General features: G+C 32.0%; 1 protein-coding gene across 2 annotated transcripts; it reads left to right on the forward strand.

Annotated features, from left to right (window-relative positions):
- The first annotated feature begins 2,456 nt into the window (after window positions 1–2,456).
- Window positions 2,457–10,523, forward strand: LOC114761223 (4-hydroxy-tetrahydrodipicolinate synthase, chloroplastic-like). 2 transcript variants are annotated; one of them, XM_028950552.1, is made up of 4 exons: window positions 2,457–2,807; window positions 4,238–4,328; window positions 4,861–4,941; window positions 9,330–10,523. In XM_028950552.1, exons 2-4 carry the CDS (start codon window positions 4,240–4,242, stop codon window positions 10,258–10,260), a joined length of 1,101 nt encoding a protein of 366 aa, XP_028806385.1. In that variant the 5' UTR covers window positions 2,457–2,807; window positions 4,238–4,239; the 3' UTR covers window positions 10,261–10,523. The 2 variants fall into 2 exon arrangements, with proteins under 2 accessions (XP_028806385.1, XP_028806386.1); XM_028950553.1 differs by lacking the exons at window positions 2,457–2,807; window positions 4,238–4,328; window positions 4,861–4,941 and adding exons at window positions 8,075–8,103; window positions 8,195–8,498.
- Window positions 10,524–16,339: the final 5,816 nt, after the last annotated feature.

The following is a 16,339-nucleotide window of genomic DNA, read 5'->3' on the forward strand; positions in this document are numbered from 1 at the left end:
CTATAAAAGTTTTGTTAATGTTCATTATCTCTATTAACAACTCTCATTTACCGGTTAACAAGTTCATTATCTCTATTAAGAACTTTGATGTCGCCTTTAATAATAGGGATATGAGAAAATGCAAAAATGGCCATTTTTATAATTTCAGTAACGCTGTTAACAACTTAATATAACTATTAACAGCTCTTGTATAATCATTAACCACCTAATCTTAAAACTTGTTAGAATTTGGAGAGAGAGGTTATATAATCATGAATGAGGAATTTTATGACCCTCGTATAGTGGTTACCAAGTTTATTATCTCTGTTAACAACTTCAGTATCGCCTTTAACAATAGGAATTCGAGAAAATGCAAAGATTGACATTTTTACAACTTCAATGACGCTATTAACAACTTTAGTATAAATATTAACAACACTTGTATAGTCATTAATCACATCATCTCAAAACTTCTTAGAACTTGGAGAGATAGGTTGTATAATCATGAATGGAAAATTTTACAGCTCTCATATAACAGTTAATAAGTTTGTTATCTTTGTTAACAACTTCAATATCGTCTTTAACAATAGGAATTTAAGGAAATGCAAAAATGGCCATTGTTACAACTTTAATGATATTGTTAACAACTTCGGTACATCTCAGAGCTTGTTACAACTTGGAGAGATAGATTGCATAATCATGAATGGGGAATTTTACAACTCTTGTATAGCAGTTAACAAGTTCATCACCTTTGTTAACAAATTTAGTATCACCATTAACAAAGGAATTCCAGGAAATACAAAAATGGCCATTTTTATAACTTCAATGATGCTATTAACAACCTCAATATAACTATTAACAACACTTGTATAGCTATTGACAATCTCATATCAAAACTTGTTAGAATTTGAAAAGATAGGTTGTATAATCATGAATGGGAAATTTTATATTGATAATTGAAAGAGCAGTCGTTGACAACTTAAAATGTAAGGACTGACAGCTATCGCGGCAGGTATCGACAACTCATACATCACACATCATGAGGTCAACGACTGCTCTTTCAGTTGTCAATGCAAAATTAAAAAAAAAAGGGCAATTTGGTTATTAAACATGTAAAATTTATTGTGATGAGGTCCGTTGGGACTTGGGAATAATTTGATGATTTTAAAGGACTTTTTTTGTATTTAATTCTTTTGGATGGGACCTTATTGTAATTTTTCTATTTTTTCATTATTTAATTGCCTTTCTTTGATTATTACACGTGGTAAACATTGAATTGCATTGATTTTGACTTAAAATACATTCAGGGTTCGTGGATCAGCGATTGAAAAAGTAGCTTATTGCAAACGTAGCTTATGAAAAAGTGAAGTTGGTAAAAGTTAAATTGGATAAGCTGAATTGTGTTTGTATTGGAGTTCAGAAAAGCTAGTTTGCAAAAGTGAGATTGGTAAAAGCTTGTTTGGATTATAGTTAAGTAAAAGTAAGTTTGGTTGTAAAATGACCAAAATTGGTATGAGTTTTAATAAATAATGGAACATGATTAAAAAATGATTTCACATAATACAATGAAATTAAAATAATTTATTATGAAGAAGTCAATTTTAATGAGTGAATTAAATTTTAAAATTTTAGAGAAATCATAAAAAATATTTTAAATATAAAGTGAAACATGATAAAAAAAGGTGTCAGAGCTTGAATGTTTCCTTATATGGTTATGAATGACGATTATTGCACAAACCATGTATACCATATACACTTGTGTTTGGAAGTCGTAACTATGCCTATTTCGTAAGATTTAAAATGAACAATAATGAAGTGATAATTAATTTAATTAATTTTTTTAAATATTCACAAATTAGTTATTTAGCTCTTATATTAATAATTAGTGTATATATATTATACTAATACGAAAACTTTGATTATTATATTTTGTACTAGAAAGAATATAAGTCTAAGTTTAAATATAATATAGTACAATATGATTTAATTTAATTAATTTTTTTAAATATTCACAAATTAATTATTTTGCTCTTATATTAATAATTAGTGTATATATATTATACTAATACGAAAATTTTGATTCTTATATTTTGTGCTCGAAAGAATATAAGTCTAAGTTTGAATATAATATAGTACAATATGATTTAAGATAAATTCTTTTAAAGGTATGGGCTCCAACTTTTTTTTTTTCAATCTTTTCTTTCCATTTTTCCAAAAGTCATAAGCTTCAAATTTTTACTTATGACTTATGATGGCTTTTCATCCAAAAGCCGAATTGTTCCAACCCCATCACAAACAAACTAATTTTCATTCCACTTGCACAACCGTACGTTTTGGCTCAATAAACTACTTTCCTTCTGTTGAAACGCTAAAACAAACATGCCCTCAGTTATGCCGCTAGTCCGCCTCCACTCCGCATTGGAAATCCCTAAAACCCCTTGTGCTCCTTGGCTCTCTTCTAGACCCGCTGTCTCCCGCCGCCTCTTCTAACTTCTGTCGGCGTCGGAATCGGCATCGGCACTTCACGACCTAAATTTCAGGACTAGTGAACTCTTAGCTGCTTAGCCGTCGCTCTCTTCCACCGTTACTGCTTCTCGAGGCCTCGCTGGCTCCGCTTCGGAGTGTGGTCGTCCAGTCATCCGTCGCCTTGCTCATCTTCGTTCTTCTCCCGTCTTCCATTTCTCAACCCCGTTCTTTCTTCTTCTTCCATTCCTACGTCTTCTTCACTGTCGTTCACCGGCCGCCGTGCTCGCCTTCGCCGTCACCTAGATCCTCATTGTCAGGTCTGTCCTTATTGGCGCCGTCGCCCCATTCCGCATAGTCTTGAGGTAATGTTATATCCTCTCCATCTCTACTCGCTTCTATTCTATGAAATGCAATCGGATATATGCTTTTTCTTAGTTGTAACCGGTTGGTCCTAATAGTTTATCATTAACCTTCAACCTATTTAATCTTTGTGTTCATCTGTTGGTGTGGAGATGTTGTGCTGTCATTTTTTTTTTTTTTAACGTTAAGTGTGAACTTGTTCTGAGCCTTTTTTGTTTTTGTTTTTTTATACTATCAAATTGAGCTATTCAGTTTTTAGCTTGTACATTTTCAGTGTTAGATTGACATTTCTAGTAACCATTTATGTCTTTTTAACTCAAGTAAACTCAAAGTTGCTTATGCTGGGAGTGCAACCTGTGTCTATAATTTCTTGTTGGCCCAGATATTGCCCTGCATGTTTTGTTATGTTGCCGTCTTCATATGGGGTTTTGTCCTCTATCTTTATGATAAGGTGTATATGAAGTAGTTAGGTTGTTTTAAATCTGAGGCAAGAAAAGAAAGTATAGTTCTACTTCTTTCTTGGAGTTTAGGAATCACTTCACTGCAATCTACTTAATTAGGACTTGGTTGATCTGTCTGATTAATTCGAGGTTAACTGTTTTTGCTGCTATGTGTGTACTTTCTGATAAATTAAAATTTATTATACAATGTTTCATGAACGACTAATATCTCGAGAGATACTTGACAAGTTGTTTAATTCCATATATTTATCATATGTTTATTTTGAATTCATTCTTTCATTGTATGGGAGCCATCTAAACTAGTAGAGATGGTAGAAGACTTGATTGGTGCTACTCTAGACTACCTTTGGATTGTTGTTGGTTTTTTTTCTTTGTTTAATTTTCAATTGTTGAGTTTATTTTCATTTGTTGAATTGTTCTCCCTTGGACTTGTCTTTATGTTGTATTGTATTGTTATATGGTGTGATATATCATGTACTATAAAATTATAATTAGTGCTTAAAAAATTAAGGTTAATAATAGTAATTGATATTTAGGCGTTAAGCAGGTCTTGATCAGCTTAAAGCCTTTTTAAGTCCTTTAAGGCCTAGGCCCTTAAGCCTTTATAAAGGCCTATCTAGAGAAGTAGGGCTTTAATATAGGCCCGGTCTCAGCCTTAAGCTTGAGGGCTACCTTGTAGGCTTAGGTCTACAAGGCTAAGGCTTGGCTTGACCTAGCTCATTTCCATCTCTAACTGCATTACTTCATTGTTCATCATTTATATCCATGATCATGCATTTTAACATCAAATCATGTGATTTGTTTTTATTTAACTTATTATTTATTGTTGAATCCAACAATTCGATAGCATATTTGCAATTTGTGCACAGTTTTGTTATGGTAGCTCATATACATCAAATGAAGCAGTACTGTTGTGTACTGGTTTTCTGCTGTGCTATTTGAGTTTAATTCATTTGAGGATTTGCTTTCAGTGATGGCCTCGTTGAAGAGCTGTAACAATGTTTACTTGAATGGTTTCGATTTTCGAGTCTGCCGCTCTAATATCAGTGATAGCAACAAGAGGTGAAAGCTATTTCTCTGTTTTCTATCAAATTGTGGTGATTAATTATTTCTAAATTGATTATTTTCATGGTCGATGTTTCATTGTTCTTTTTTTAAAATTGTTAAATTTTGGACTTGTGTCAATAATGTTATAGCAAAGGCTATTCTTTCAAGTACTGATAATCAATTTTTACTTAAAGTCTTCGTTAAGAAGCTTGGACCCCTCGAGGTTGGGATTTGCATCAAATTTTCTTCTTTTGCCATGTAGTATGAACCGTTTAAAAGAAGAAAAATGATTTAGTTTAGTTAAAAAGATAAGGTGCATTCTTCATTCTGCTTGCATGTATTGTGTTAAAATTTGGTCTCTTCCAGTTTTTTAGCAAAGAGGAAAACTTTTATGTTTGTGGTGGAATTTTTACTTCTTTGTAGGAATTTGGCCCCAAATAAAATATCCATTGGCAGTATGGTTCCCTTAGCATGACCTTGTGTAATTAAAAAAGAAAAAAAGTATCTACATGTTTTTCTGATGGTGTTGACTATTTCTTTCCACCAGGAACTCAAACTGGAAGCCTCCACAAGCAGCTGTTGTGCCCAATGTCCACCTTCCAATGCGAAGCTTTGAGATGAAAAACAGGTAGGAAATTGTTTAAGATCCTTCCATTTTAGTTCTATCATGATATTTTGTATATTCTGTCTAATTGTGTGTGTATTGTGAGGATGAGATTCTTTTTCTGTATACCGTTTGTTACATAGGGAAGAGAGAGAGAAAGAGAGAAAACACGTCCGAGTATATTATTCAACAACCTTTCTAATACATCTTAAGGGAAACTTCTCATTCCGTTTAGTAACTAATATTCTATTATACAATGGAATTAACACGTGTCCTAACTAAAATATACAACTTGACATGTATTAAATATTCCTCCCCTTAGAGAGCATCCTTGTCCACAAGGATTAGTACAATTGTAAAGGGGGTAAAAAAAAAAAAGTTTCAAGAATGTAAAATAATAATTGGAACTTAGGGTGTTAAGGGGTGCTAAAAACATGTCGTTAAGATATCTTGATGCTAGTGGGCCCTTTTGATGCTTGATCCACCATCCAATATCAAAAATCCAAGAATGCCACATCATTAATCCTTCATAGGGAAGAGGCCCATTTCCATACTCCAAACAAGCCCAGCTTTATTAGTAGGAAACATCTGGACAGCAATACCAACACTATTTCTAAGAGTTGTCGATTCATACAAAGGGAATGTGCAAGTGTCATGCTAGAGTGAAAGAAAAGCGGACGTTCTTAGGCCCCTCTAACTTGCGTACTTGACCATTTGACTCCACTTTATCAATGGAAAATAGCTATTTTGTTATTATCGGGGTATTAACACTCAAAAGTAGGGAAGAAAATTTTGACCCAATGTATAAAACCCAATCAAAGAAGCAGTAACCAAGGTTTTGGAAGCTGGACTGGACTAGACAGGTCAGAGCGGTCCAGCTATCACCCGTCTTCCTCACCGGCCAGTTTTATAGGTTTGGACTATTTGAAGGGTTGAACCGTTTTGATCTGCTTTGAACCAGCGTTTAAGCCGGAAGCCGGAGTCAAGCCAGAATTCGGAACGGTTTTAAGGGCATTGGACGGATCTGAAATGTTCCACTTCCCCTCCTAATCCAGACCTAGAGAAGAAACAACCATGGAAAAAAGAAGGGGAAAGAGAGATAACAGTGAGAACGAAGGACGAAAGTAAAGATCAATGCCAAATAAAACATACTAGCGACATTTTCTTTCATTTTTTTAGTTTTTTTCCTCCATAATTACAAGTCCTTGCAACTCTCATTCATGGCATTTGAAAGAAAAAAGTCACCGATTTTCACTATGATAATGAGAGAAAAAGCAAAGCTGCAGAGGAAAAAGTACTGCAGCAAAGCTTCTGATTTGGAAAGGAGAAAGTAAATTTTAAATTTATTTTACCTACTGATATGTGAAGGTTGACAAGACGACTTTTAATATTTTTAAATCAAAAAATTATTTATATATATACACTTAAATTTTTTTCGTTTTTCATTTCTTATTTGTATATTATTAATTTCATTGTCATATAAAATTTGTTTATATATTTTCGTTCGGTAATTGTTTATATGTTTTATATAAAATGATAGTTTGTCAGAATATGAAATGACTAATATAAAGTTAAATGTGTATTATAATTACACTATTCAATTTTCTTAAATTTTTTACTAATTTGATATTTTATTTTTTGTGTATATATTATTATAGGTATATAATATTATTTTTAATATAATTATTATGTTACCGGTCCAACTGAACGGTCTGACAGATCTGACTGTTTGAATCATGACTTGCTAGCATTTCTGGCTTGATGTTCGGTCCGGCTTTTAAAACATTGGCAGTAACAAATCAATCCGATCATTGTGGTGTTTCTAACTCTAGGTTCTTCTCCTATGCCCCGGTTGTTCCATGTAACTATGATAATGAATCGAGACTTCCATTGATGCCATATGAAGTCTCCATTGAGGAAGAATTGCAATGGCGGAAAAATTTGACCTGAAACTTAAGAGTGCCGTTTATCTATAGCCTCCAAGTGACCATTAAGCAAAGCATTTTGTTGAATCGGTTGTGGTGCCAATGTGGGATAAATGCAAGAGGATTCCAAAAATAACAATTTCTTCAGGTCATTGCTGAAAGCATAATCAATCACACTTGACTGGATTTGAAGATTTATGGCCATGAAATCCGTAGGGCAAGTGTTATTCGCATGTATGCCATCGGCTTTAACTATAGTAACCATAACAAATTGAGGTTTGTTGGAGGCAAAGGAAACTGCGACGTTGGACTGGCTAATGAAATCAAGCTCTCTAGGGAGGCATAGAATGAGATCAAGGAATCCAAGTTGAGTAAGCTTGCAGCCAATGGCTTAGTTGACAGGACCCTAGTGACCTGCAACAAACAATGTGGTAGAGTTGCAGAGAAGAAAGGATGTTTGTGTGCCTTCGTGGCTTTCCAACTCCGATGGAGAAAAAGACCTAGTTAGGCGTGCAGGGAACGGAGATGGAGAAGCATTTGTTGAGAACTAAGAGAGAGAGTCTTGTGACATGGACTAAGCATGTGACTTGAGTTACTTAGAAAGGGGAGGAGTTTGTGAAAGTAGATCAAGTTTTGGACTAAATAACGATGATGACCTAAAAGTTTACACTCTTCATGGCAACCAGTGAACAATGACGGCAACTTACGTTCTCGAGGATCAGGAAGGCTTGCAATCAGATACTGTGAATACATCGATAAATACTTTTGAATAGAGATTAGTGGAGGTGTCTTTTGGTTCTGCAAGTTCATCTTATGGCTAATGAATATCAAGGACAAAGAAGGCTTGTGTTCTTGAGCATGTTCATTCTTGGGTAGGGCTTGAATCGATTCCAAGCATGATTCTGGTTCCGTATCATCAGATTGGTGAATCAAGATTCTTTCACTTTTTTCTTCATTTTTATCTTGATCCAAGATTTTGTCACATTTTTCTTCATCTTTATCGATGCTCTTCAATTGCACCATTATTTCTGTGTTGGATTTATCGTTCTGTCCTGGGTCTTTTGCATCATCTTTAGCAACACCGTTACTTTCAGCGATTCTGTTCTTGTTATGAAGCTCGTCTACAATTGTCGTGCTCTTGACCATGGCTTGTTGTTCTTCTTCATTTGTCGTGGTTTCATTAATGAAATTCTTGTTGATGACGCATGTAGGGACTTTTGCTTTTGCGAATTCGTCTATGGACTCTTCGTCAATAGGAAAGGTGAGTTTCGAATTCTCACCAAATTCTTCGACAACTCTCTCATCTTTGGTATTGTCCCCTTGTGTCTTCCATTTATATCTTTCATGAATAGCTGCAAGGCAAATGGCAGAAGGGAGGTTGCTTGGGTCAAAGCATCGGACCACCTATTGAATCTCTGGCTTAAGTCTATTGATGAACAGCTTGACAGTAGTGGACTGTGGGAGATACGTAAACGATGAGGGAGCTTCAAATTGATTTGCGTAATCCTTGACGCTGGAGACATGCTTCAGTGCTCCTAACTTTGTGACGGTAGTAAAGATCGTTTTTCCAACTACTGACTGTAGAGGCGGTGGCCAAAAGAGGGCTCTGATGCCATTGTTACGCAGGGAAGAGAAAGAGAGAGAGAGAGAACATGTGTAAGTATATTATTCTGCAACCTTTCTATCTTAAGGAAGAGTTATACTTCTGATCCGGTTTAGCAACTAATATTCTGTTATGCAATGGAATAAACATGTGTCCTAACTAAAATGTACAACTTGACATGTATCACTATTCCTCTAATAGTCATATGAATTTTTTTTTTTAAATATAATTTGTTATATGCTTCTAGATACATCGACAATTTTCTCTCTAATATATAATTTGAGATTAATTTGAGTTTTCTTTGCTTGATTATTTACTTTGAGTTTTGATTTAGATATACTCCTTCGGTTTTTGATATAGGACCTAATTGTTAAGTTAATTTTGGTCTTAAATATAAGACCTGTTTCTTATATTTATCAATTTTTTTCTAAATTACTCACATGGATACTCCTCAATCATAATTAAGTATGTGAGAGAGGAAGGATATTAAGAAAGATGATTATGATATTTTAAAAAAAACATGTCATATTTCTTATAACTAACTAACTTACTTAACTTACTTAATTTAATCAAATTAGTTAAATAGGTCTTATATTAATGACTGAAGGAGTAATAAAAAGCACTCATGTCTTGTTAAATTTGTGTATCTGCAAAGCAGCTTTATATTGATTCATAATACAAGTGCGGTTTTGCACATTAAGATTTTAAGGAATGATCTTATAGAAATTTGGATGTGTATTTATGGCTTATTTTGTTCTATCCAATTTATTAATATCCTGTTTGTGAACATCATAGGTATTTGTAGAAATGATGCGTATATAGATTTTTCATTTTTAAATTTATTTTTTATGATGATGACGTATTATATGATACTGTATTTACAGGACATCAGTTGAGGACATAAAGTGTCTGAGATTGATAACTGCCATTAAAACTCCTTACCTGCCTGATGGCCGATTTGATCTTGAAGCATATGATGACTTGGTGAATATGCAGATTGAAAATGGTGTTGAAGGTATTATTGTTGGTGGCACAACTGGTGAAGGTCAATTAATGAGCTGGGATGAACATATAATGCTTATTGGGCACACAGTCAACTGTTTTGGTGGAAAAATTAAGGTTATTGGAAACACTGGAAGCAACTCGACCAGGGAAGCAATTCATGCCTCTGAGCAAGGTTTTGCTGTTGGAATGCATGCTGCTCTTCATATAAATCCTTATTATGGTAAAACATCTGTTGCTGGTATGATTTCTCACTTCAGTAGTGTGCTTTCCATGGGGCCCACCATCATATATAATGTGCCTTCGCGAACCGGTCAAGATATCCCTCCACCTGTGATTCAAACCTTGGTGATGCAAAGCTCAAACTTCGCAGGCATCAAGGAGTGTGTAGGAAACGACCGGGTCAAACTTTATACTGGGAAAAATATTGTTGTGTGGAGTGGGAATGATGATGAGTGTCATGACTCTAGATGGGACCTTGGGGCTGCTGGAGTTATCTCTGTTGCAAGCAACCTAATTCCTGGCTTAATGCATGAACTCATGTTTGGTGGCAAGAATCCAAATCTGACCGCGAAGGTCTTGCCTTTGATCCGCTGGCTATTCAAGGAACCAAATCCCATTGGTTTGAACACTGCTCTTGCTCAACTTGGAGTTATCAGGCCAGTTTTCAGGCTACCATATGTTCCCCTCCCTGTGGAGGAAAGGCAAGCATTTGTCAGATTGGTGAATCAAATTGGCCGAGAGCATTTTATTGGAGATAAAATGCTTGAGGTTCTTAATGACGACGACTTTATTTTGGTTGGTCGATATTAATTTAGGCTGCCTTAGACTTGCTATCACTAGTGTGAAATCTGGCATCCTACTTGGGGGTTTTCCATAGTTCAAGGCCAGATGATCATGATGTAAAACTTAGATTTGCACATCATATTTTATTAAGAGCATAAATGACGTGACCTTATGGAGTTTCTATTGAACCTGGTCTTGCATGTTATGTAATTATAATTATGAATTAGAAAAGATTTAAATGGGATAAATAGGATTTAAATGATATTAGTAGGATTTGAATTGAATTTTAATTATATTGGTGGCATCAGCTGCAGATGCATATCCAATTGCAATAATGAGAGATCTACTTAGGAAGTTTCAGAGGTAAGAATCGAAGTGGTGAGAATTTTAGATTAAGAGAGACGGCTTTAGTTCCTTCCACGTTATGCTAATTGTGTATCTGTTTGATAAGGCGATTCAGTTTGCAAAAAGAAGCTTATGAGTGTGATGAGATTGGGAACTGTTTGTAATAATTTTTGGTCAATTAAAATGCAAAAATGTTTTTGAAATTAAATGGTATTTTTATCCTTATGTTTATGTTGTTCTTGTATATCTTTTTATATATTCTATGTGTTTCTTAATCAGTTTTTAGTTATGTATTTTTAATATTCTCGTAAGCGAAATAATTTTTAACAATTTTTATAATATTTTTAATTTTTAATATTATTTTTATTTTTTATTTATGTTAATTATGCAAAGTATATTATCCAATTAATTATGTAATATTATTTGATTAAAAAAATTTTATATTACTATCCTTTCTAATTTAGATATATTTATTCATTAAATATAACTTCTTCCTATTATTGTAATTAAAAATTATTATATTTTGCAAATTTATATTTTTAATCATTTTTCATTATTTAATAAACGTCATATCTATTTTGGTTATTCTACAAGTTAAACTTACTTATTCAATAATAATCCAAATAACTTTTTTACTTTACAAAATAATTTTATAAAAATCAATCCAAATATAAATTACATTATCTAATATAACTTTTAGCTACTAAAAGTCATTTGGAAAAAAGTTATTTTTTTACTATCAATCCAAAAGGATCTTATTTGAACACCAAATTTTTTCTGGGCCCCACAAGAAATATTAAATGTAAATGAAACAAATAAAAAAGAAATAAAAGAATAATAAAAGATTAATATCTTTTCTGATTCTTTCTCGAAAGCTAAGTTTGAAAAATCCACCATATGACAAATTAAAAAAAAGTTAAATTAAAATATCTCTCTTACAATAAATGGCAATAAAATAAAAACTAAGAATTAAAAGCCAATTGACTTCCAAATTAGGAAATATGGATGGAGTCTTAAAAAAAACAAAAGAAAATAAGAAAATTCAAAAAATCAAAATCAAAATTCCTCATTTAAAATGATTGACTCTTCAATTTTGAAATATCTTTTGAAGTTATGATTGTGAAAATTTTAAGAAACAAAAATTAAAATAAAAAAAATCACAATTTGATGATAATTTGGTGCTTGAATAGGAAGTTTTATTAAAAGTCATAATTAAGGGAAATTAAAAAATAAAAATTAAAGAAAAATTAGAAAACCCTAGATGGAGCCTATAAATAAGAGAGTAAGGGTTAAAGAAGAGACTCAGAATTTTTTGGTGAAAAAAGAAGCAAGGTAGATATCTTTTCTATTATTTTGTTTCATGACAATGATTTATGTTGAGGAAAGAGAGAGGAGGCTAGCTAGAGGAAAGTCCATTGTTCATTTTCTTCTTTCTTTTACCTAAGAAAAGCCTATGCTCTTGTAGTTATTGTCACATTTATGAGCTTGAATATTGATGGCTAGAGGGTTGAATCAAATGTGATTTGAGTTAATTCTCATTACTCCCCTTCTCTTTGATTCGTTTGAAATATGCCCTTATCTATTATCCCGTATATGTGCTCACTTTGATACTTACTTTCTTCTTTTTTATTTTCATTTCATTTTATTTATTTTATTTTTGTCTATGCCATTTTGCTAACATGTGTATATAGTTTTTTATTATTGGCTTAGTATGTAATGTCTTCTCTTTTTTTCTTAGCCATTTGCTTAGTGGAGCATCAAGTATGAATTTTCATTCCTATCTATTGTGTTTAACTTGAATTTTATGATGAATTAATTTTTGGTGTTTTTCCTTTTTATTTTCAAAATTGCTTCTTTTTTTAAATCTGTACAGTGTGAGGTTCTTAGAACTTCGCAGGTATCTAGATTTATTGGTAAATCGTGTGAGACTATGGGAGTTTCTGCAAGAATACCAATATGGTTATGCAAGCTTTATTTTTGAAATAAAATGAGAGAAAATAATTTTGGCCTCATGTTTATAAATAAATATAAAATAAAAAGTCCTTTTTAAATATATTTACATGTTTTTCAGAACCGTGTGAGGTTTTTAGAACCTCGGTAGGCTCGAACGATTATTCTCCCATATGAGCTTATGGGAACCTTCGCAGGAGGGTAATCTAAAATTTCTTTCAAACAATATTTTCCAAATAAAAATACAAAATTTGTTTTCATATATTAAAAAATAACCAACCCACAAAAAACCCCTTTTTTAGTTGAATAATATTTTCTAAAAAATACCAACCAAGTGACATGCATTTTTACCCCTAAACTATATGGATTTTGATCTCTCTAAAGAGTACGTGCCCTAGGTTTTGATTCTAAGTCAAGTCCACCTTTTTAAACAATTTATTTTTTCTTTTTGTAATTAAAAACTTTCCTTTGCTTCCATCTTTATTCTTTTAGGGTGGTTAAAACATGATAAAAAGGCCATATTAATTTTGAATACTTAACTTAGGTTTCATAGATCATATCTTTATTCTCTACACATAATCACTCCTGAATCCTATCCAATTTTCATAGACCATATTTTTTTAGGTTTCCAAAATTAACCTTTTAAAATTTTGGTGGCGACTCCTCTTTCTTTCCTTTTTACGAGATGACTAGGATTCGGACATGACACTTATATTAAAACCAAATGGAAAGTACTCCTCGAGGAATCTAAAACAACTTATAAAGCAAAAGATAGACTAGACACCAAATAAGAGAAACTTTCATTCATGCCATTATCATGTCACCCCTCATAATTATTTCATTCAATAACTCAATCATGCATAAACCAAGGCATATAATGTAAGGAGTTAGATATTTCATCACATAGCTAGCTCAACCACATCATGGCATAAAAACACATAGCAAACAACCAATACAAGTTAACATGAAAATTGTAAGTTCATGCTATCTTAATCCAAGTCTTGTCTTGGCCTTAGAACAATGTCTTTCAATCATACAACAAGGGCATTTTGAATCTCAACTCAAATAACGTCAATGCCTTAACCTAACATAAACCCTAACCCTTATTTTTGGTTTTAGGGGTTTTGTTACATCTTTCTTATCCTAATTCCCATATCCTTTTGGTAACATACTATTTAAAAAAAAAACCAAACAAATTGTAATTTAAATATATATAAAAATAATAATATTTTTTTTATTATTAGATTAAGTAAAAAAAAAGCAGTGAGCTTTTCCACCGAATTTGGTGGAAAAGCTCAGCATTTATTAATAAGAAAGAAATTTAGGGATGAAGTATTCAATGAAAAAAGAAAAAGGAGGAAGAAACAGATGAAAGTGGAAAAGCTGGAGGTTAATAAATGAAGAGGGGAAAAAGGGAGAGGAGACGGTTGAAGTTAGAAGGATAAATAGGAGGAGGGGAGGCAATAGGCAGAGAAGAGAAAGAGAGAGCGACGCGCAGAAAGAGAGAGCAAGAAGGAGAGACAAAGAAGTGCTAGCAGTTTAAAGGATAGTACAAGCTTTAAAGACTATTTAGATACACAAAATACTTTTTTTGTCAATTTTTTTTATGAATATCTCCTATATATTTAGAGCTTTATATTAGTTGTATTATTATAATGTTTAGAGAAAATTTTTGTAGTATGGAGTAAGTATTGAGTTTTGAAAATATATAACCGTAGAAATTTAAAGACACACTATTAAGAAATTTTAATCAATTTATATTTGTTTATTGATTGTTTTGAGAATTCTAAATTAAGATTTTAGTTGAAAAATTTATTATCCAAGACATATAAAATGTTTTTACCGATTAAACTTAAGTTAAATAACTTATTTGGGTTATTTAATATATTGTTGAGTTTTCATTGGTTCAAATATTGAATAGGTTAAAGATATATTGTTAAAATAATTTTTGAAGGCTTGAAAAATTGTAAATGAATTTTATAAAAATTAAAGTTTATTTATAATTCAAAAGAATTGTTTTGGTTGAGAAAAAATTTAAATAAGACTATAATAAATTGAGATGTTATAATGAATTGGCATGTTAATGTGAAATATTTTGATTTTAGGTAATAAAAATATATATTTAAGTTATTAAATTTAAATCTTGTTATACAAAATTTTTTTACTGTCAAATAATATGTATTTATTACAAATAGTTAAATCTATGAGAGTTAATATGTTTATATAATTTTGGTTTAAACGGTAGTCTTAGAATGTTAAAGTAGTTTTAGAATAGTTTTGAGTTATATATTAATAAATATTTATGTGCAATTTTGTAGACTCTTAAGAATTTTGAGTATTTTGATTACTTGTAAGCTAAAAAGTAGTTGGTAGCTCTGAAAATTCTTTTATATACATGTGAATTGTGTATGATTATATTGTGGATTTACTAGTTTTTATTATATCATATGAAATATATGTATATATCATGAGTTTTCAAATAAATGTTTTAATCTATTACTTTATTTTGTTAAGATTTATTGTTATTAATTATGATTGATGTTTAAATATATTGATAGTTATTGAATTATAATGCATTGTTGTTAAATTGTACAGAAATTTTATTGCTCTCTTATTTTAATAATATACTTGCGGATGTATTTCTGATGTAACATTATTTGCATATGACATATACATCGTTGGCTAAGGATAGAAGGAGATATGTATGGATATAAATTATCACGCAGTATGCCATCACTCGGTGCATAGTTGATGGCACTTGTCAAGACCCCTTCTTCCATGTTTTTCTTTAGTTGGGAATTCGTTAGAGCTGTGAGACATGTAACTGTTAGTGGTAGTTTGACCTAAGAGGGGGTGAATTTGGTGATAAATAAAAATTTGACTTTATAAAATAAACAATTGAATAATGCAAAGGAAGCAAGTTTAGAAGGATTTCACCGAAGATGAACAGAAGTAGAACACGCAGGGATTTATACTGGTTCGATCACAACCACTTGACCCAGAGGGCCTGTGAGATTTCCACTAAACCCCAAGATTCAATGGGCTCTTAGTGCCACAGTACAGTAATTGAGCTCACTCTCAATCACTCCCCTTTACTTCTTATAAGGTTATAATCCCCTCAAGAATCCCAGAATCTTGAGTCACTCATTAAAAGTAATAAATGATTTACAGACTCTCTCTTAAGAGTATATATGTTAAACACTGATGCTCAATACAGAAAATCAGTGTATTGAATGTAAAGATTAATTTCAATAGTTGGTAGCTTGGTTTATTCGCTGCTTTATTCAATGCTCTTCACACCATTTATAGTTAGAGTCTTTCAGGTTTCCGTTAGACACAAGAGCTTGTAACCGTTGGGATATCGATTGCGTGTGTTGGTAGTTCCAACGGTTGTTCATAATAAATGCACTTCTGACATAGTAGCTTGAGCCTATAATATAATCATTGTGCTTCGTCATCTATAGAAGTGTCTTGGTAGAGAAATAAGTTTTCTTGTTAGAGAATAAAAGTGAATAACAGAGTAGATGATGATCCTTGAACTTTAATCCAGGACGTGAAAACCATAAATCAAAGATGAGATAATCAGAGAATCAAATTATCAAAGACCCGATTGATAAGCCATTAATCGACAAAGTTGTTGATTAAATGAAAGAGAAACAAATCTAAAACATAGACCTACTTATTGAAGACATTATAGATCATACACTTTATGGAACAGGTAATCGATAAATAGTCAAAATATAGTCAACGTGATTTTATCAAAAAAATTCATCTAAAAGACTTGTACTCCTCCGATCCTTAATATAAGAGC

This window comes from Neltuma alba, unplaced genomic scaffold (assembly GCF_004799145.2).
Source record: "Neltuma alba isolate B1F8T4 unplaced genomic scaffold, ASM479914v2 tig00011093_pilon, whole genome shotgun sequence".
Classification (NCBI taxonomy): Eukaryota; Viridiplantae; Streptophyta; class Magnoliopsida; order Fabales; family Fabaceae; genus Neltuma; species Neltuma alba.

What these genes read in the sequence shown, in the direction of transcription:
- LOC114761223 (XM_028950552.1), top strand. Translation starts at nt 4,240, where the DNA reads ATGGCCTCGTTGAAGAGCTGTAACAATGTTTACTTGAATGGTTTCGAT. An exon ending in ATCAGTGATAGCAACAAGAG is followed by an intron (nt 4,329 to 4,860) that starts GTGAAAGCTATT and finishes TCTTTCCACCAG; the next exon opens with GAACTCAAACTGGAAGCCTC. An exon ending in AGCTTTGAGATGAAAAACAG is followed by an intron (nt 4,942 to 9,329) that starts GTAGGAAATTGT and finishes CTGTATTTACAG; the next exon opens with GACATCAGTTGAGGACATAA.